The 23,399-nt window shown below is 32.8% G+C and overlaps 3 protein-coding genes across 6 annotated transcripts in view; 2 read left to right on the forward strand and 1 right to left on the reverse strand.

The window, feature by feature from the left end:
• Window positions 1-6,375, forward strand: part of LOC132936433 (uncharacterized) — a 30,602-nt gene extending 24,227 nt beyond the window's left edge. Inside the window, exons 16-20 of one of the 3 annotated variants that reach the window (XM_061003161.1) lie at window positions 205-1,591; window positions 1,956-2,202; window positions 2,276-2,756; window positions 3,320-3,668; window positions 3,741-6,375. In XM_061003161.1, coding sequence (XP_060859144.1) covers window positions 205-1,591; window positions 1,956-2,202; window positions 2,276-2,756; window positions 3,320-3,668; window positions 3,741-4,017 — 2,741 coding nt within the window. In that variant the 3' untranslated portion in view covers window positions 4,018-6,375. The remainder of the gene's footprint in view (window positions 1-204; window positions 1,592-1,955; window positions 2,203-2,275; window positions 2,757-3,319; window positions 3,669-3,740) is intronic. The other 2 variants (XM_061003162.1, XM_061003163.1) reach the window with 2 other exon arrangements.
• LOC132936434 (uncharacterized) overlaps window positions 6,365-23,399 on the reverse strand; it is a 64,643-nt gene continuing 47,608 nt past the window's right edge. For both annotated transcript variants that reach the window (XM_061003164.1, XM_061003166.1), the window contains 7 exons: window positions 22,223-22,586; window positions 20,653-20,931; window positions 17,801-18,227; window positions 16,838-17,257; window positions 10,725-11,215; window positions 8,371-8,604; window positions 6,365-6,734 (listed from right to left, as the gene is read on the reverse strand). In XM_061003164.1, coding sequence (XP_060859147.1) covers window positions 6,510-6,734; window positions 8,371-8,604; window positions 10,725-11,215; window positions 16,838-17,257; window positions 17,801-18,227; window positions 20,653-20,931; window positions 22,223-22,586 — 2,440 coding nt within the window. In that variant the 3' untranslated portion in view covers window positions 6,365-6,509. The remainder of the gene's footprint in view (window positions 6,735-8,370; window positions 8,605-10,724; window positions 11,216-16,837; window positions 17,258-17,800; window positions 18,228-20,652; window positions 20,932-22,222; window positions 22,587-23,399) is intronic.
• LOC132936438 (52 kDa repressor of the inhibitor of the protein kinase-like) lies at window positions 13,763-14,938 on the forward strand. The gene is made up of 2 exons (XM_061003170.1): window positions 13,763-14,647; window positions 14,730-14,938. The coding sequence occupies exons 1-2, from the start codon at window positions 14,348-14,350 to the stop codon at window positions 14,841-14,843; spliced, it is 414 nt and encodes a 137-aa protein (XP_060859153.1). The 5' UTR covers window positions 13,763-14,347; the 3' UTR covers window positions 14,844-14,938.

Raw genomic sequence — 23,399 nt, forward strand, 5'->3', positions numbered from 1 at the left:
TAAATAATCAATAATTGTTTTTGGTAAATGACGGTACTTTATAACACACCAGTTGAGAGATATTAGACCCAAAATAGACTTTTTTGCTGGAAGTAGAAAAATTATATTTTGTTACAAAAATGTGAGATGTGAAATAGAATGTATATTTTATGTGTATGAATATATACTTATTTTTATTTTATTTTTTTGCATTTCAACAACAAGCAGGTGTCCCCCAATCCCGATGTGCATCCAACTCAACCGCGACAACAGCAGCCACATACGCCCGCCCACTTCAAAAACAACAGCACCCATCTACTTTGGCGCCAGTGCCCCATGGTCTCGTTCAAATTTTTGGTGATTCACAACATCTATCGCCGCCAAACACTCCAACTACTACCGAAGCCAAACCAACCTCTTCTAACCATTCTACCGGAGGGACAATTCTTAACACCGCTTTACATAACCATCAACAGCCCCAACAAGTACGTCGCCCAAACGTATTGCTTCTGAAAAATACAACATCTGCATCAACAAATAAGTTTGACGCTAATCGTCCTCTACCGGATCCACCACGCTCCTCTGACACTGTAGCTGGTCGACATCGAAATCGTGATGATCCACGGCGGCGACGACGTCGTCAGCACAATCAACCACCCACAATGAACAAACAACAGCAGGAAACCAAACAGGATATCAAGAACGACCATTGTCTGGGTGTGGTCTCCCCGGCATGGCCGTCGTCATCTTCGTTCCGTTCACCGATCAGTGTCGGAAGTTTTGTCAGTGTGTCATCTCCGCCATCATCATTGTCGTCATCCAGTTCCACAGATGCCGGTGGCACTACAACATCAAATAATAATTACAACACCACCACCACGGCTTCGTCGTCGGACGACAGTTATGGTTGTACGACTACAGAAGACTGTGCTGGCATTGACCGAGTGGATACTGAAAATGTAGGTACTGCTGCTTCTTCCGTGGCTATATCATCAGTTCACCATCGTTATCGACAACAGCAACAATTATTGCTTCATCAGTGGTCTCCGTCAACGACAGCTAATTCATCTCCCGTTAGACGATCGTCGTCTTTCCGCTCACCGTTGTCTGCTGGTGACAACACCGCTGCATCGTCATCATCATTGCGATCTCCACCTATTGTTGGCCATACTACCACTACCAACTTTGGAGGAACACAATCGCTCAACCGCCGCCATGTACGCTCTTCTAACACCACCTCGGGTGCTGGTAGCAGCTCCAGTCGCCGTCGTCGACGCCGACAGCAGCAACAAAACAACACAGCAATAGCTGGAAATTCTACACCCCCAGCTGGTGTTATACCAGATGTTGTAGGCATTATGAACACTACCTCAAATGTATCAACTGAAAAGTATGAGTCATCGGCATCTTCGCCATGGAAAAAACAACAGCAGCGACGACAAGTTACAAGTAAAGACCAAGGAACAGGTGGTGGAGTGGTGGGCCCAGATTTTACAGATGAAATACGACGTATATTGTTATTGGACCAACACCGTGGAAACGTTCGTCAACAACAGGGAGGACCATTCAAAGAAGAAGAAATGCAAGTCGACAAACACAGCACTGACAAAGAGTAAGTATTTATTTAAAATTTCAGAAATAAATAGTAATGACTGATGAGTTACTAATTTTGTATAATATTTATTTTCACACCATATATCCACTGAATTAGGTTAATATTCTTTGTGTTTGAGAAACTTGACATAATGTATAGGTTAATAATAATGTTCATTAATAATATGTTTGTGTTAGAATGAAGTGATACAGTGATAAAAAAATGATTTAAAGAGGATTATTTTGATCGTCATCACATGAGTACCTCTACAATTTTTAGTGGCATTGGTTGCCTGTGTGAATACCCTTTCAATATCTTATGTGTTTATTATTCCCTGTTTTATTCAATACATTAGTACAAATATATTATTAATTTTTTATAGCAAAGTCAATGATAATGTTGCTAAACACTTGTCTTCGTCAGAACAACAGCATCTTTGCATTGCAACAGTTTTGACAATGGATCAGAAACCCGATAAAGATGACAAAAATAATCAACAAGTCGAGAAAGATATTATAAACACAGCAGCAATATCAGTTCCAACTACTGTAGCTTCGACGACAAGTATTTCATCAGCGTCATTGTTTGAGGAGCGTGAAAGACAAATAACGGAACAAGTTAAGCGGCAGGTCAGAGACATTCTATATTAATTATTGTAAACTTATAGTTTGTGTGATTACAATTTGTATCATAATATTTCAGCAAGCCGAAGTGAGACGGATATTACAGGAGCATAAGAACAATGTGGTAGCTGTTGTCAGAGGGCCGGCCACGGTCATGGCTGATGCTATTTCACACAGCCGTAAACAACGAGTTATGTCATTGGCGGTAGAGTCATCATGGAGCGACGATGAATCGTTAGAACCATCATCATCATTACTTGATAACAAACATCGGCCACAACGAGTCGGTTTCAAAGTAGGTTTGAGTGACTATGAAGCTAACAGCAGCATCGTGACTGCTGAAACAGAATACACTACCGGCGGGGAGGGTGATGATTACACGACCGACGGTGACGGATATACTACCACTGGATACACAACAGACGAGGCTGCTGCTCCTGCTGACCGAGAGACAGATATGCCATATGCTGCTACCATAAGTCAACCTGATGCATCTACAGCACGACAACTCGATGACAACTTATCAACTTTGAACGACACTGGGCTAACTGATGCTGAAGGTTTGAAATTTTTCTGTGACTTAACTTAATTATCATATTTGGTATTTTCATTTATACACATTGTATTATTATTATTATTACTGTATAATATTTTTTAGATTCTGAGCGGAGCGAAAGAATGTATTGGTTTTACAATAATGTGTGTGGTTTTTTTTTTTTTTTTTTTTGTTTTTTTTTTCTGTCTGTTAGCAACATTTTGGATAGTAAGCATGCTTCAATTTTTGAGATCAGCATCTTTTCTGAAAAATAAAAAGTGAACCTAGTTGGTACTTTTGGGAGGTCAAAATTGAAAATTCCAAGTAGTTTTAAAAAGCGTTGAGAAAAACTATCGACAAATTAAGAAAAACCGCTAAAAATGGAATTTTAATTTCTAACGCTTTGTTTATCACCATAGCAACGAATAAAAAATAATAATATAAGGACTACACTAACCGCTCAGAATCGTGTTTCATATACAATGATTTATCATTGTATTCAAATATAACACATCCTTTACAACTACTGTACAGTAAAGCAGTACCCACTTGTCTACCTTTTTTTAATTTGACATGTTTAATATTTAGCTGCGTTAAGTGACGTCAATTCAATGATCGACTACAATGATTGCAATGACAACAACCGTTACAGAGGTCGTCGCCAGAGTAGCTTAAGCAGTAACAGTGTGTGCCCATATGCCAGCGATAGTTTTTGCGAAGATGATGACGATTACAACGATGATGGTCAATATTTTTTCTGGGATGGTTACCATGTGCAGAATGAAAATGTTGAATTAGGTGATGATGACGATGACAATGACAGTCATTACAACCATAATCGGATTTTGCTACAGCAACAGCTGTCTCTTACACATCCATCAACATCATCATCACCACCACCACGGGTTGATGGCTGTAGTGGTATCGATAAGAAAAGGTTTGTATAAAAAAGTATGCATTTAATTAAATTACTTTTAATTTTTTTACTAACCGACATCTATATAAACAGATCATACCATCAACAGCAGCTTCAACAATCAACAACAATGCAGACCGGTGGCTCCAATACTACAGTAAATATCACTCCGAGACCAATCGCGCCTGATGCTACTACAGCTGACACTTCTACAAGATCGCCAACTACCCTTAACCCTTCTTCTATACCTAGTAACACCAGTATTAATGCATCTCCTAATTATTGTAGCATAGCTACTAATACTCTTAGTTCAAACACTGAACTAGATGGGCCACTATCATCATCCAATATTATAAAAGATATGTCATAATGAAAATAACTATACATTTCTGAATACTATCTTGGTACATTTCAGTGTAGTGAAAAAATTGCAATATTTTAACATACAGTAATTAATTGGAATATGAATACCAATGATGATAATACTTTAATATGCTCAAAATTACTCATTTGCCCATTATCAATATATATATCAATTAACATTAAAATCTAGGAACCATCAAACATTCAAACACATGTGATTATTGTTACCATTGGTATATTTCAATATATACCTTTGCAATATTTAAAATTTATTAATTATTTAAATTTATATACCCTATATCAATGGTATTAACTAAGGCTGGAATAACAATGCACTTTGCTAACATGCTCGTTTTGGTACAAATATGATTCATTTGTTGTTGTTGAATGGATTTTTATTTATTTATTTATTAATCCAGGATAAATGTTCTAAGGTCACAGTTTCAAATTATTCATTCAAATATTTTTTAATATTTTTGGAATTTTTGGTATTTAAGGCTGTTGGAGCATAGAATATTTTAAGTAGTACAATCTAGGAAATTGTGCAAAAATATTATTGGCAAATATTTGTCATTGTATAAGTAGTAAATGAACCTTAGTGTGTGGTGTAATCCATTATCTGGGCCATTATCATGTTATCGTTAACTGTTAAAATCGGTATAAAATAGCTATAACCTGAAGATTAGTTTATGTACTTCCCGATATCAGATTATTTTTAAAATATGTATGAACGCATTATCCCTCTTACTAGGTTATGTAGTAAAAATAATTGATGTTTTAAATTATTTTCATAATTTTTTTTAAATTTTAACATATTTTTTAATCCTTATTGAATACAAAAATCAAAAATCTGGTTCCTACATAACCTAGAAAAAGATGATGAGTTCATACAAATTTTTAAAATAATAATTGGACATCGGGAAGTACATAAACTAATCTTCCGCTTATTGGTTTAAAACTACAAAAAATACTGTGTTCTTTAACAGCCTTAAGGTCATTTTTTTTTTAATAAGAGCATTTCAATGGTTATATCGCATTTTACAAGTATGTTCAAATTAAAAAAAATAAATTTGATTTTATAATTTTATAAATTATAATCTACTATAAACGCAAACAATTAAAATATGATCTGATCTTCCATTTAATATCTCATACGAATAATAAAATCAATGAAAGCTAAGCAACCTATTATCTAATACTTTAATAATCACTAAAAACAAAAAATCTAAATTCAACATCATCAAATTATAAATAAAACAGTATACATATTTCTATGTTTAATGAATGTTAAATCTTAAAAAATGTATTAATCTATTATTTTTGTTGTAATTTTAGTTTTTAGTGCATTATTTTATATTTTTAGGGCATTAATACATTTTTGTAGAGCATGTTATTAGTCTCTTAGTGCATTACATTTCCAACTCTAGTAATAACAATTAAATGTGCCCAAAATCACATAAATAACCCAAAAATTATTGATACATTTAAATCTACCTCAGTATATTTGCACCATGAAATACATTAAATGATATTATCACCATTGGTATATTTCAATTCTATAAAACCTTTTGCGATATTTAACACTGATCAGTTAATTGGATTATGGATAGCAATAATGATAACATCTTTTTAATAAGCTCAAAATAACTCATATGACCAAAATGTTTTTGATATATTTCTATATACCCTTAAATATTTATACCATATATATATTTCAGATAACTATCACCATTGGTTAATTTCAATTTAACAAAAACCATTTTAATATATAACATTTATAATTAATTGAATACCAATGTTGATAAAATTTGAATATGCTCAAAATTGTTCATAAGACCAAAATACTATCGAAACATTTCAATCTACCTCACAATGTTCACACCATAAACTAAATTTAATATTATTATCATTCATCACCATTTGAGCATAATAAAAGGCTTTGCGATATTTAACATAATCTAATTAATTATTACCAATAGTGAGTTGAATGAGCTATAATCGTCCATGCAACCAAAATACTATCGATGCAATTGAATCTACTTATAACCATCAATATACATTTCACAATGACATCACTGTTGGTACATTTCAATCTACTAAAAACCTTTGCGATGTTTAACATGCATTAATTAATTGAAATCTGGATACCAATAGAGATGACACTTGAATGTTTTGAAAATAATTTATTATAGAAACAATAATTTATTACTATACATTTTTATTATATGTTTATAACCTAAGGTAACGATCGAATTTTGTTTGTTATAAGTAACCCCCACAATCTGGTGGGGGTTTATTATTAAGCTTTAATAGTAATTTAAATTTTAACGTAACATAGTTGGATTAAAAAAAAATTAAAAATGTATATCTTGCGTTTATTATTTACATCATAATAGTAAAATATTATCCTTAAAGTGTCTTACGGCTTACAAACAGTATACATTTAACATCCATTAATATTTTATGACAATTAATAGTCATTACATTTGTGCACATTTTTTAACACTTATTGCCGACTACGCTTCTTCGCCGCCGTCTGAAAGGATTCCATAACCATGTGATTTTTTTATTAGTACTCTCGGTTCCTTCGTTGCCACTATTTGTGTTCTGTCGTCGTTGACGACGTTGTTTAGAGTTGGTCTGTGACAACATGGGTGGTAGTGGTGGAGCGGAATGTATATTTGAATTTAAGGCCGCCATATTTGTACTCCTCCGTTTATAAATCTATATGTGATAATATAGACAAGTTATAAACAAAATATTAAACTACGTGAGGTCAGTGATCACTGAATTATAAGGTGAACTGTAATAATTAAGAATTGTTTAAATGGAAATGGCTAGATTTTATTTGTTGAAAATGTATTAAATATATTTTATTTAACTTTAGTTTTAAAAACGATGCACGGAAATATCGATAACTGCCAAGTTTTTATAAAGTATGCAATTGGCATTAAGTATACTTTTTGCCTGAAATTAGGTATTGGATTTAAATTGTTATCAATGAGACTTACAGAAAAGATACTATAACTATACAACAACCTAGAATAATTTTCTTGGGAAACTTCTTTTTCAGATCCAACATTTCTTTCTATTATTATAAATTTATAACTATCTATTAAAGAAATTAATGAATGTAGATGGGTTTTATTACATTGCTGAAATCAGTTAAATCCAAAGCTTTCCTAATTACAAAAGAGATTCAAGCACACATTCAGAGTAATTCATTACTTGTGTAACTAAATGACATATTCAAAAAATATTGTACAAATTAGGGAAACAGTTACAAAAAATTTATGCCAATGTATTTTCAATATTTTTAAATGTCTTTAAAAACAAATTATGAGGAACCTTGTTGGTAGTAAGTATATTTTAACGCTTTTTTAACTAGATAAAAAAAGTATCCACCTTTATGGAAAAAAAACTAAAAAAATTAAACATTTCAAAATATAAAAAATAAAATAATAGTTTATAATTAGACTAAATATTTGTATTGTGTATAGAAAATAATAATTCAAGTATTAGTTTCAAGTTTCATGTTTCTACATTTAATATTTATTTTATTAAGCTATAACAAAAATTGTTTAAGGATAAATCTTTATTATACTTTAGAATATCCAATGTCAATAAAATTTTTAATTCAAACTAATTTTTAAGCGCTCATAAAAACTGTATTTTCACTATTTTTTTACTATTGCATAAACAGCTTATGAGAAGTCTATAATCTATCATTTTGATTTATAAAAATTGTTGTCAACATAGGTAGAGAGGTAGACCTAATTAAAAAAATATAAATAAACATTTGGTGACAATGTCAAGTACCTACTTGAATTGCAACAAAATAACACAAAGTCAATTTTTTTTTAAACTGATATGTGTAATCATTCTGCAACCGTTTTTTTTGTAAATTTTAAAGTTTTTCCTGGTTATTGTAAAAATTACTTGATATTTTTTACTTTTCCCAAAGTTCCAGATAGATCTTATTTTCTGCTAGAAACCACGTTTAAAGAAGATCTAATCATTTTTACCGCTCCAAAAGGATATGACCGACTCAACAATGATAAAAATAAATAAAAATACAAGTAGGTACCAAGGTACTTACATCATTGTAAAACTAATTGTACCTACCTAATGTCAATACATTAATACATTCATCACCTAGCTCAGAATCCAAAATAAAATAGATTATTAAAACGAATTAATGCGTTATTTTGTCAGGATATTAAAATTCTAGGATTTCCTATCAACGACTATCAACTATTTTACTACTTATGAGACAAAAGTGTACTCTTTATAAGGTTGACGAATATCACTGTCTGACACGCACGCACTTCTCACACGTAATGAATGTGTAAGTAGGTACCTTGTTTGGATCAACGTAGCCGTCAGACGCCGCCGAGGCAGTGATCGGCGTGACGACTTTCAACTGAATGACAGCTCCTTCCCCGGAACTTGGTCTCCGACGCCTCTGATGATGGTGAACGATAAATTCGGCCACCCTGCGGCACGTCTCCCACCTGACGTCCATCGCCCTGCCGCCATCGCCAGCACATAGCTTCAACGCCACCACTATATCACCACGTCTCAGGCCGACGTGCTTTATCGAGAACACAATAATTAATATGATTATTAATAAAATAATATAATCGTGTCGATAGTCGACTTATATAATTGATTATAAATACTAGTATTTATAATGATCAATGCTTATATAAATTAATATCTATATTAAAAAAAAGGCGGGTAAGTGGAAGTCTCTCTGATGTACAGTAGGTTACAAGTGGATAACAGTAATGGGTGGTGTTAAATTTGAAATCAATGATATAAAATCATTGTATACGAAGAACGATTCCGAGCAAAGACGGTCTGTCTATAATATTACTAAGGATATTTTATGAGTAATTTATCTTAATATTAAGCATTAATTCAACAGTAGATTAAATTCATTTTTGCCAAAAAAATTACATTGTGTAGGTATCTAAAGATATAATAATATTATACTCTTAACATTTCATATTATATTCACGAATAGTATTTTTGAATTAGGTACAACAAAATAACTAAAATCGTTATTCTTGATTTTAATATCATGTAATTTCGTCCAAATTTTAACTTATAATCGTAAATAATAACTGTGTTAATATATTTTTAGATTTTTTGACTACAGTATAAACTATTTATAAAAATCATTGTTTTAAATTTTCAATTCTTAGCTATAAAAGTTGAACATTTTATACATTTTTGACTTTTGTAAATTTTTAATGTGATACATTTAGTCAAAAAATTAACTTAAAATACTTATTAAAAAAATCGTGGATCTTTATTATTTCTCAATTGCTATTAAACTACTTATAAGGAACCTTGTATTAAATGTTCATATATTTTTTATTAATATCTGACTACTAAATAACTTGTAAATTGTCGAGATTATGATTACTTTCGTAAACATTTGAACATTAAATTCCTATATAAAAAAAATCGTATACGTATGTATTTTTAATATTTTTCAACTGCTATTTTCAACTTATGAAAAACTTTATTTTCATTTTTTGACATTATTATAGTATAAAAACTAAAAAATTTCAAATTTCTTTAATGAAGTAACTCAAAACGAGTAGAAATGTTTTAATAATGTTATCATGCATAGAAAATGATAATATAAACATTTGATGAAAACTTCTATGAAGTACTTACGTCTAATTGTTTTTGAATAAAAATAAAATAAGAAAATCGTTGTATTAGAATTTGTTAATATTTACGGGTGAATATCCAATGTCCAACTTCAAATGCTAGTAAAACTTGAAATTGTCTTATGTCTATAAATAGCACAAAAATAGTAGTACTATTTAAGGTGCATAGAAATTACTACTATAAACACTCAGTGAAAATTATATCCATATTCGGTTATTTTTTTAGAAGTAGGTACCTACCTACACTAAAAAACAAAATCAATTTTTTTCAAATACTGGCTTTGCATAAAAAATTCCGTTTTTCTTTAAGTTTTTACCGATCATGCTACGTATATTTTTATCATAATATGTATGTCCATATTGGTTATATAGTGGATAACCTCGGTTAAGGCACCCGGTGCCGATGACTTTTTGTCCTCAAAAATACACTCTGCGGAAATAACGATACCACCTTGTAGAATCAACCAAATTTCATAATTTTTTTTTGAATTGCTAGAGGGGAATATTTTACAGCCCGCATCGATCTCTGTTTTCCAATATTTTATTCTCAAACTTTATAATATGTCTAAAAAAATACAAGATAAAAAGCATTTTTTTACAATTTTTTTAATACAACTATTTGAAATAAAATGCAAAATTAGAGATCGATGCGGGCTGTAGGAAGTCTTCTTCTTTCAGATAAAAAAATAGTCATCAAATCCGACAATTCTACAAAGCTTGAGAGTTATTGCCGTCAAGTCATTTTTTCGATATAATACACCCTATCAACCCCTCCTAAATAGGTATCGGGTAGTAGATAAGTGGAAAAGTCTTATAATTGAGGGGGCAACTAAAATATAAAATTTAATTTTCAAATTGTATTGAATTGTGTAAACTTGAAAAACTGGCACCGGGACCCTTAAGAGTCATGCTATACTTTACATAATTTGTGCTACGCATTAATATAATAAAATGGTCGTCAATTCTATGGGTGTCTGTAATTGTGATAATACAATAAAAAATAAAAATAATAGACAAAATTATATACTTGTGCCTGAGAACTGGACCTAACATGTCCCACGGTAGCCGGCGGGACCGCCGCCGCTGTGCCACCGCCGTGGCTGCGCAACTCGAACCCGAACCACCGGTCCACGAGCTGAATCGGATCCATGGATGCAACAGATTTGTCGTCGTCACATACGTCTTCGTCGCCACAGCCGGGAGAACGATGACGGCCACCGCCACGGGTGACTTTCACCCACCGGGGCCGCGAACACTGGTGACGCGCCGAAAACACAGCCACAGGCCCTAGCCCGGCGAACAGATCAGCTCTGCGTTCCTCGCGATCGGCGGACTCGTGCTGCCGTTCTTCCCTCTTCTGTCGGTGTCGATCATCACCACCGCCACGTTGTTTGGTCACCGCCGAGCCGACCAAGTCGTATTCGTCCCCGCCGTCCACGTCGCCATCGTTGTAGTTGCCTCCGTCACCGGTGTCCGTGAAGTCAGGCGCAATCGACATCAATCGAAATCTGGTCCGTGCTATAAACATTTAAACACAATTTAAAGCGGTTACTCTACGGATTGATAATATTATCCACATCATCGCATTATAACACGGATAATAATCGATAGTGCGTTAGTCCGGATAATTATTTTTATGGTTTTTTTTAATATTATTATTTTACTGCAACGAGGCTCTTAACCGTTCCTATACCGGTTTTTAAGTGGACGATGTAAAGACAATATTAAAAATTGTATTTCTATGTTGCTTTAGAGAAAAAATCTAAAACCGTTTAAGCGTTTAATTTTATTATGATGGACAGTTAATTTGACCATATCCAGATAAATAATCATTCACACACATTTGCTACAATAGTACAATATAATGGTAAATGGGCTTTTTCCCTCCGGACAAAATATAATAGTGCCTACACAATAATATACCTACAATATAAACAACATTTGAAAATTGGTGGAATGTTTTTGGCACGTGTGAGCCAATTAGCTATAATAAATACAAAAAAGGTTGGCAAGTGGATGTCGCTCTGCTGTATAGTAGGGTACAAGTGAGTCACTGTAATGGATGGTGTTAAATTTTAATTCAATGATATAATATCATTGTATAAGAAAAACGATTCTGAGTGATGACTGTCAGTCAACCTATGGTATTACTAAGTATATTTGTTGATATTACTGCGAATAAAGTAATTTGTATTATATAACCTATTTACGTGGAACCTTATTTTAAATTCAATCCTTAGCTATAAAATTTGAACATTTTGTCAAAATTCGAACTTTAAATGCTTGTAAAAGAAAATTGTGCCTATATATTTTCAACTGCTAATATAACAATATAGAAGGAGCCTTGTATTCAATTTAAAAGCTTTTTGACCCAACAAATACAATTTTATTGACATTAATAATTATAGAAAGAAAAATTAAAAAAATTGAAAATAGAAAATGTCACCAAACAACTCAAAACGAATCAAAATATTTTAAGCATTTTATCAAGTATGGAAATGGATAAAATAAACATAATATATCAGTGGCGTAGTTACGGGGGGGGTGTAAGGGGTTTCCACCCCCCCCCCTACACCAAAAAAAAAAACAAATCTTTTTTATATTGGTTAGAATTTTAAATAATAGATAGGTAAATAATACTAGTACAAATTAACATGTGTAATATTATTATTACTATATATTATATTAATATAGTTATAGAAATTATTCGAGTGTTTTCACTTCTGAGTTTTATTTTAAGAAAATCAATTATAAAATCGACGAAAACAGCGATAACGACCTCCATAAAAATGATCTAAATATTAAGACTCTTGAAACCTGTATACCTTCTTCATCTTTTACTTCGGTTGATATAAGAATTAATGACATAACATATTTTGTTAACCATGTATTGTCTCATAGTGAAATTCATACAGTTATAAATAGTATATGGACACCAGATATAACGTTTAATTTTCCTATACATAAAAACTTCGATAAAAATAAAAAAGGGCAAACGAGCAAATTTCAATTCAATTGGTTATTAAGATGGCGATGGTTAGCATACTCAGAAAAAGAAGATGGTGCATTTTGTAGACTTTGTGTTGCTTTTTCAAAATCTGAAGGTGGAATAAATGGCCAGAAACTTGGTGCTTTGGTATTAAACAAATTTGATAATTGGAAACACGCTATAGAAACATTTACTAAACATGATAAACTAAATTATCATATTAAAAGTGTAATAGACACCGATAACTTTTTAAAAATGAGAAGTAATCCAAGTATATCCATTGAAAATCAATTAGATACAGCCCGTAGTAAACAAGTAAATGAAAACAAAATAAATATTTTACCTATAATTGAAGTTATTATTTTATGTGGTCGTCAAGAGCTTGCAATACGAGGACATAGAGATTTTGGTAAAATCAATGTAGAAACAATGCAAACTACAAATGAAGGAAACTTTAGGGAACTATTGCGGTATAGAGCTCGTGGTGATCTAAAGCTTAAAACATTTCTTGAAGGTCCAGGTGAACGAAATAAATATATTAGTCCTACTAGCCAAAATGCTATTATTGATTGTTGCAACACGGTAATACTTAATAAAATTGTAGCTAAAATAAATAAAGCAAAGTGTTTCACTGTCCTTGCTGACGAAACCGCCGATGTATCTGGTATAGAGCAAGTGTCTTTATGTGCTAAATATGTTGATATAGATTAATTAGTTGTCAGAGAAGATTTTTTGCAATTTGTTCCTACAAACGATTTAACTGGCAAAGGCTTAGCAACTCTTATTATTGAAAATTTAAAGGCGTTCGGGATAGAACTTAAGTATTTACGTGGACAGGGGTACGATGGGGCTGCAGCTATGTCTGGACAATTTAATGGTGTTAGGTCACATATTTCTCAATTGTATCCGATGGCAACTTATGTTCACTGTACAGCACACACCCTTAACTTGGCAGTATCTAAATCTTGTACAATACAACCAATTAGAAACTGCTTGGGTACGATTGGAAAATCACGAGATTTCTTTGTATACCCCAAACGAAAAAATATACTTTTACAAGCAATCGAAGACTTTAATGGAACAATTAATGCAAAAACATTAAAACGCAACTGTGCTACAAGATGGATCGAACGTTTTCATTCAGTTCACGATTTTATCGAACTTTTGGAATGTGTCGTTGATTCCTTAGACACTATTAGTAGTTGGGCCGATGGTGATACCTCAAGTCAAGCAAATAATTTAAAAAATTCAATCTTACAAGGAGAGTTTATCATATCACTTTTGGTTTTATCGAAAATATTTGCAGTTGGATTGCCACTATCTAAACAATTCCAAAGCGTTGCCATTGATTTAAGAGAAGCTATGATATTAGCTAATGCGACACTGTCTGAATTAAAAACAATTCGAAGTAACATTGATGAATATTTTCATGAAATCTATACAAAAGCATCTGTTCTAGCTCAGGAGTTGTGTTTTTCAATATCATTACCTCGAATTGCACGTAAACAAAAAAACAGAGATAACTATTCAGTGAACACGCCTGAAGAATATTTTAAAATAACAATATTCATACCTTATTTAGAATTGTTTATTAACGAAATTGAATCGAGATTTATTGAACATCAGAAAACATTAAAAGGATTTCAAAACTTATTTCAGAAATGACAACACTTGAAAAAGATGAATTTATTAGTTTGATAGATTTTTATAATGATGATTTGGCAGATAACAATAAAGATATTTTGGTATCTGAGTTAAAACTTTGGCGACGTAAAATACTTGCACTAGATAAACAACCTACAAATGCTATGGATGCTTTAGTTATCTGCAATAACATGTATCCAAATATATACAAATTACTACAAATTTTAGCAACACTACCTGTTTCAACAGCTTCATCCGAAAGATCTTTTTCATCATTAAAGAGAATTAAGACGTACCTAAGGAATACAATGTCAGAGGTATTTATAAAATTGTATAATATAATATATAAGAACTAATTAAATAAAAATAATAAATATGAATGATATTTTACATTTTTAGAAAAGATTAAATGGTTTGGCAATGCTCTCCATTCATCGTTCAATATCAGTAGATGCAAAGGAAGTGTTGGACGAATTATCTATTAACAAACGTCGAGTGGATTTTATTTTATGAATTATTATAATAAACTAATATAAAACTATAAAAACTATTTATAATTAATACAAATTTGAAACAAAATAAAAATAACGTACGTAAAAAACTAATAACTTGTAATTTGTATCATAAATATATTTTAAAACCCCCCCCAGAAAAAAATCGTATCTACGCCACTGTAATATATTATGGTATAAATTCCAAGTATATCTATAGTTATTCGTTTTTAAATTACAACAAAATATGATAATCGCTAATTGAGAAATCGAGTAAATATCCAATGTTGTAAAAATTTTAACTTCAAATGCTCATAAAAATTTAATTTTACTTTCAAAACAATTCAAAATATTTATAACATTTAGCAATAAAATGCTAATATAAACATTCAGTGAAAATTTCATGTATATACGGTCATTTGTTGTATAGAGTTAAACTAAAAACGAAAATCGATTTTGGCAAAAACCTATTTTGTGTAAAAATTCCCGATTTTCTTTAATTTATTTTTTTTGGTTTTTCCTGGCGCTTTTTATAACTACAAGGAATTTTAAATTTTGACCTCCTCAACGCACTAACTATATTCACCTTTTCATCGAACAACCTACGAAGTTGAAAATCTAAGTATTGTTTCGACTACTAGTCGTGTACAATACACAAAAAAAAACACAAATCATTGTAAAATCAATTAATTCATCGCTCCGCTCAGAATCTAAAATTAATTTCTAAAAAAAAAAATATTTGCAATTAATATAACTAGGCGTATACGTGACACGTTGTTCTTATTCATCAATCTTTTAAATGGATATGCATAATCAGTAATTTTTTTACTAGGACGTTCTAAATATGAACACTAAAGGTTTTCAAGCTGTTTCACGAGAACACTTAAATTGAATACCTCGGTAGGTACTTTCTATAGTTATTGCAAACATAGACGCAAAAGTTAGGCAGTCAAACACTATATCGATCTACCTAGTATCTCTTAAGATTAGGGGTGTACAGTGGTGGCGCAAAGGTAGTTCTGTGAGTCTGAAAATTAGTAATTTCTTTTAATAGATGCGTGGATGCGTTAGATAGGAAGTGGGTATACTAGGTAGTATTTAGGTACTTGAGGTAGATTCTGTATTGGCTCAAGGTTAAATAATTTAGTAAAAGGCGTTAAATTAGCTTGGTTTATTCAATAATAACAATGTAATATTATATGTATGCAAAAGAGGAGTTTTTATATCAACAAATGGGTGGGCAAAATAATTGTTTGTTGTCTTAAGGCTCACGCATAATGCCATTTTTATCTTTATATTATACTATTAAAACGTGAGCAGATATCTTTGGACAGCTATATCGCCTATATCTGAAGTTCTACTAGACCGATTTTCATCATTTTTTTTTCAAACACAAGTACTTAGTGTGAGCTATCTAACGAGGAAAGTCTAAAAATTGATCAATTTAATAGTTTTCGGAAATATTAAATTTGTTGTGTAGCTGTGCGCACACACACATCAAGACATCCCCCGCTACGTCTACTGCAGTACTGCTGCGTCGTCGGCGGTGGCCGGTGACGCGACTGACGTGCGTTATTACATGACAAAACATTATAATATTAAATATAACATACATTTTGTCATGGGCGTATTCATTTACATACTGTGCACGCACACAAATACACAGTCCTACCTCTACTACTGCGTAGTGCGTTATCGTCGTCGTCGGCATTCGCTATTCTATAATAAAAACACTATTTCTGATTTCGTCATTTCATGTGGCAAATACAAACTAATAAGTGAAATATTTGCAGTTTTTCATATATCTATAAATGTTATTAAAACTTAAGAAATCAAATTACTTTCTATTTTAAGTTGTTCCTAAACATTAATGGCACATTATTATAACGATTTATAATTTTTTTTATATTTATTTATATATATAATTATTCAACAATCTTGTATTTTTACTGTAACCTGGTAGCGACAGGTAATTCAACTAGTAATAATATAATGCAGTGTACAGGTGGTACTTACGTCTGATTAACACACCACGGTCAACGTCCAGGCCAGGTACGCCAGCGATTCCGGCAGCGGTAAGCTCCTCTTGGTCACCCGAACAATAATCCGCTACCGCGGCAGCATCGACACCGTCGTCGTCCGAGCAACAGTCGTGGCAATCCCAGCAACGGCTACAATTCTTCTCGGCACGGCCATCTCTGCGATCGCTGTCACCTTCGGCCGTAGCGTATTCGTCTTCTTCGTCGTCACGGAGGTGCGATAACAGCAACCGTACTGTCCGCTGGCGTTCTCGGTCCAAGACGCCGGCCAGCAAACCCCCTCCACCGCCGCTGCCCGATGTATTCCCCTCGGATTTAACCCGGAGCTGCCGACATAGACGCAGTGCGCGGTCCGCTCGGTCGTGGGCCGCTGCCGCCGCCTCCAGCAACAGCTTACCTGCAACGAGGTTATATACGGCTTAATAACTCCGATAGCAGTGAATTCATAGACTTTTGCAGTCACGTGCTCACATTCATATTTGTTACAAAATAAAAGTAAAACAAAAAACAACATTTTTTCTAATGCGATTTTTATAAATTATATTATGCATGTTTAATAATTTCTTAGCATCATCATTGAATATTTTTCACCATGTAACCGTAAAAAATGTAAAAGTGAAAAGCAACGCAGAAAAATTCAAAACATCGCACTATCTACTTATGAAGGAATAAAATGCTTAATACAATAAATTTTTAGAAATTCTCGCTTTGTTGTAAGAGCAATTTCCATGCAAATTCAAAATTCAAGGTGCTAGAACCCTGAATTATCAACTTATTAAAATATAAGTAATACTATAAGATGATGAGTAACGTATAGAGAAGACGTTTAGAAACCATAACCTTTAGAGCTTTAGTCACCACGCATGCACCTCTCAGTCACGCCTCTGGTTAACTATCTTCACACATAAGACATTAAGAACATTTAGGGTTGAATCCATACCGAGTTGCTTTCGACGTCGCCGTTGCCGCACCGCCACTGAGCTCGTCTCGTCATCGTCGTCGTCGTCATCGGCCACCCCAAGGCCCGCGGCCGCCGCAGCCGCCGTCAGCTCCGTCAGCAGTTGGCTGGCGTCCGAGTCCACGGTGCCACGACGGCGGGCACCACCCATATGGTGCTGCTTGTCCGGCTGTCCGTCCGCGCCGCATCGACGGTACGGGAGCAGGGCGCACGCGGCGTAACGGTAAGCCAGCGCCGCGTAGTGCCGGTCTTTGATCCGGCACACGGCCACCCAGACGTCCGGCAAAATAGACACCGGTGTCGCAGCTACACCCTGCTCGCCCCCGTTTTCCTTACCACGATGGGCGGCTCTTTCGTTGGACTGGCGGCTGCTGCTATTGTTCACCACGTCCCCGTACATTCGCGACACCTTCGTAACGAAAACGAAATATTATTCTACAGTTTCTATAGTTAGTATATCGATTGACTATAGTTAAGTTTCTCGATTATAGTTGTAACTGGTTATAATTTATAAAGTGCTTTGAAAATGTTTTACTAATTACAAGTTACAATTACAGTAACTTAGGTACAATTTAATTTACAAGTTACTTCATTATTTAAGTGTAGGTACCTATTTCTTCAAAAAAAAAAGCGACCGCTAAATATTTGTTTGTATGAGGAGTTAAGAAGAAAAATGATTTAGTTAAGTTATAAATTAAAACTACCTAACTAAAAGGTAAGATTAATACAAAATATGGATAAGGATAACATACGCCGACACACAAGTATTGGTACAGCACTAATTATACTTTAAATCCGATACATTTTAAAATAAATAATACAATTACCAATAATTACATAGAATGTTACACATATATTTTTTTATTTTTTTGCTATTATTAGTGTAAACTGAAAGTCAGAAAAATAAGTATACCTATATCTAGTCAGCGTGGGCGTATCTAGAGGGTGCTCTATGTAAGGTGATTTTGGTTTGAAAATAAATCAACTTTCATATCGATGTAAATAAAATATTTTAGTTTTTAAAAATGTCTACTAAATTGATATCATCCGATTATTAATTATATCCTATTCAAATACAACTTTAGATAGGTAGAGGTCGTAGGTGCATGTATCTTTTATTTTAAATCGCAAACAATTTGTAAGTTGTAACCAGTTATATTTTTTAATTATTTGAAATTGACGCGAATTAATTGATTAGGTATTGCCCAACCCTGATTATAGGCATTAGTAGTGTAATACTTTAACGTACAAATAATACATTATAGATATTCTACCATCTTAATATTTGATTACAGTGACAATTGAAAATTAATAATTAATAAAATCATCATGTTATTATACTTATTACACCTACGACCTATACCTAATATTACTAATATATATTATATAATATGCTTTCGTTGTACCAAATAAATGTATTAAATAAGTTTAATTGATTTAAAAGTTCAGACCCTCTAATGGCTATTGTCTATTGATATTGTTATGAATTTCACACAATAGGTATACTTAAATAGCGTAATAAAAAAATAATTTAGATATAGTCCTATCTGAAAAACTATGTTCTGGTACCCCTAAATGTAGATACTAAAATTCCTAAATAATACGAAACTAGTGAACTACCAACAAAAATGTATAATTGTATTATCTAAATTAACCATTAGCCATTAGGTATGTTCATTGCTAGGTTATATTTTTAGGTAGGTATATTATGTGCATTGTTTTATATACATTTTAATATTGTAAAATAATTCCTCAATAATTGTTTAAAATTCCTGTTGCCATTAAAAAATCATATATTATAAAATCCCCGAGGCAGTTTATAAAATGAAAAATTATAGAATTTAAAAAAAAAAAGAATTATACTAATATTAGCTATTAGGTACTAATAGATAATTTACGGTTAGTAAATTGTGACGAATGACGATCGCGATGTCATTAGAATGTAATACAAAAACTGACTGGTCTTGCTAAATTCCTTTAATTATGTCAACGGATTCCTACACAGTCTCACCGTCGTTCGACACGCACCATTTCTGATGTTTGTTAAAATATTATTATTATTATTTAGGCGTTAATAGCAATATACCAAAGCTACAATAGTACGTATATATTATTATCAATGAGACATTATGTATACCTACACAATATATGACAGACTGTCACAATTTGTGGTTTTTTATTTATTTATTATATTCAAGGGGCCTGCACGTGACCTGTTGTTTTGCACAACCACTTGTCTTACATGAAAAACTCTCACGCCTTGTAACTATTATCCGATTTTGATAATTTTAATTTTTTTGTGGTAGAGAAAAAATTACTTATAGTGCGCATTAGTCTTCGATTTTTAAAATTCTATTTGTCAGCCATATAATTAACGATTTTTAATGTTACCAATTTTGTTTTTGTTTTTTTATTATTTTTGTTTTCAGGAACGTAATCAAGAATCAAAGTCCAATCCTTTAGATACTTATTCTTTTATTAACAAAAAAAAAATTAATGAAATTAAGCCACTCTACGAGTCATGAAAGTTTCATATAAAGCGTGCTTTGAGCAAAAATTCAAGCTTATTATTTTTGGTTGGAGGTGCCGTTGATATGATGTGCACGCCTGCAGCGTGTGAATAGATAAGCCAGTCTATAGCAACCATCAAACTCACATTAATTATCATTTAAGATTTACGACTAACCAAAGGCCACAGCCAGTGGTGGAGACAAAATTGCATATTGCCTAAATTTTGCTCCTTATAAGACACGAGTTTATAATATACCTATTATTAACTACTTATTAACTATTATAGTATTATGTATATATGAGTAGTCAGTAGAGGTACTCACGTGGGCTGCTTCACGAGCCAACTCTGTCCACGACGGTGTATTTGCGGTTACATCGCACGTCCCTCCAACGTTACCACCACTAACACCTGATGCCGATGTTCGTCTCGTTGCGGCATCTCGGTCACCACGGCTACGACGGTCACCACTGCCAAGTCCTTCTGCGTCGGCCTCAGCTTCTTTGGCTTGGTCGCCTCGATGACGTTGACGACTACACCGATGTCGAACGGACGTCAAGTAGCGCCATTGCAATTTCTCGAAAGCACATTCGTGAGCCTGAGCCTATAGGTTAACGACGAGCACGTCAACAAAATGTATTGTTGCAATTACATAATTTAATGGTCATCATAAGGCCAAAAGTTGTATAACATACCTAATCTAACACATATTCTTGTATTTTGACTTTTATTTATATATACAAATAACTCATGTACCTAAACGTATCAGAATAGATGGTTTTTTTTTAAATCGTTCAATTTTTGTTTTAAAAATAAAATTTAAATGTCCCAGTAAGCATCAATTTATATTAATATTAATGTTAAAAAGATGGATAAGTGGATGTCGCTCTGTTGTACAGTAGGTTACAAGTGGGTCACTGTAATGGATGGTGTTAAATTTGAATTCAATGATATAATACCATTGTATAAGAAAAACGATTCTGAGCGAAAACGGTCAGTCAGCCTATGATATTACCAAGTATATTTGATGATATTATTGTGAATAAAGTAATTTATATATAACCTATTTACGTGGAGCCTTGTTTTAAATGTTCAATCCTTAGCCATAAAAGTTAAACATTTTATACATTTTTAACTACAAAATAATTAATAAATTATAAATTTGATAAATGTTGTCAAAATTTGAACTTTAAATGCTTATAAAAGAAAATTGTGCCTATGTATTTTTAATATTTTTCAACTGCTATTAGAACGATATATCAGGAGCCTTCTATTAAATTTTCAAGCTTTTTTACTCAACAGATAAAATTTTATTGATATTTATAGAAAAAAAAAACTAAAAAAATTGAAAACTGACAATGTCCGTAAACAGCTCAAAATAAGTCAAAATATTTGGAAAACGTTATGGTGTATAGAAAATGCTAATATACACATTCAGTTAAAATTTCATGTCCCTACGGTCATTTGTTTTAGAGTTACACCATAAATCAAATTCGATTTTCTCGAAAACAGATTTTGCGTAAAAATTCCCGTTTTTCCTTAATTTTTCTTTTGTTTTTCACGTCGCTTTTGAAAACTACTGGGAAATTTTTACTTTTACCAAGTATACCAACTAGATTCGCTTTCCTATCAGAAAAGTTACTGTTGAAGAAAATCTAAGCACTTTAACTGTCCTAAAAGGTGATGACAGACACAAAAAAAAAAAAAAAACACACTTCATTGTAAAATCAATACATTCATCGCTTCGCTCAGAATCTAAAATATTAATGCTATTGAACAAACACGAACATATACGACTTTCGGTCGCTTTACCATCGGCGATCGAAACGTATTAAGCCGTGGTCGTGGCGATAGGTATAAATATAATATAACAATAAAATATAAAAATCACTGACCATCATGACTGCGTATAGGACGCCTGTTGCGCGCAGATCGGCGGCCCGGGCGGGTGCGTTGGCGAACGTGTCGCCGATGTGCCGATACGCGCCGGCGGCCCGCAAGAAGCATTGCGCAGCGGCCACGGCCCCATCGGCCGCTTCAGGTCCGGTCGAGGTCGATGATGAGCCGGCTCGCTTTCCCGAGCCAATGCTCATGCTGTAGTCGTCGTCGTCGCCGTCTTCTGCATCGTCTCTGCAACGACGGTCGTGCTTGGCGCCCATTTGCGTGTGCACCGCGGCCACGTTAAACAGTACGCACGCTTGCTCGAACCGGACGGTGCGTTGTCCGCACGACGGCACTGGACCACCAAACGAATCGTACCTTAACGAACGCAGGGACGGGATGAGTTTAAATGATATGGTTTTTATATTTGTTTGTGGGACAACATTGTGTTTTGTTTTTACCAGTATACTACATAGTATATTGAATATTGCTTTCAGCGAATGCTGTTTTTAATCTTTTAATTATTTTGAGTTAAGTCAGCGTGACGAGCTATATTCAAATTTTCATCAACGTTGTTGTTGCACATTACATAACAATGATGTATATTTGCATCTGCATGGCTGAATATAATATTATGCGGACGGCAAATCACCATACTATAATGTTGCAGTGTATATAGTTTCGACTTTGTAATACAAATTAATATATTACGATGAAAAATAAAATACAGAACATTGATATTTGATACTAATTGATATCATTCACTGGTATACTGTCATGTATATTATTATTTATCATCATTAATATTTTGATGGTGAGTGGTGACTGGTGCTATAGGTACTTTTAATTATTAAAAAAATATATAGATAGGGTCATAGGGACATAATACATATTCTATGTATAAAGTAAAAATACTAAAAATGTATTTTATTAAATTGTACGCAGCAAATAAAATTAACATAGTTAAAATATAACAATAACAATAGCACTACATGAATTAAAAATTGGTTTGTTTTTAGACGTATAAGAGTTGTTTTTAAGACTGTAAAAATTAAGCAAGTACCTACCACATGTAAATGGCGAATGTCATCAAATAATAATGTTGGTTATTATAGCCATCTATATAGTTATTTTTATGTCTGTACATTTGTCAATTTTTCATATTACCGTTGAGTATATATTGTATAATAT

Source organism: Metopolophium dirhodum, chromosome 1 (genome assembly GCF_019925205.1).
Source record: "Metopolophium dirhodum isolate CAU chromosome 1, ASM1992520v1, whole genome shotgun sequence".
NCBI lineage: Eukaryota > Metazoa > Arthropoda > Insecta > Hemiptera > Aphididae > Metopolophium > Metopolophium dirhodum.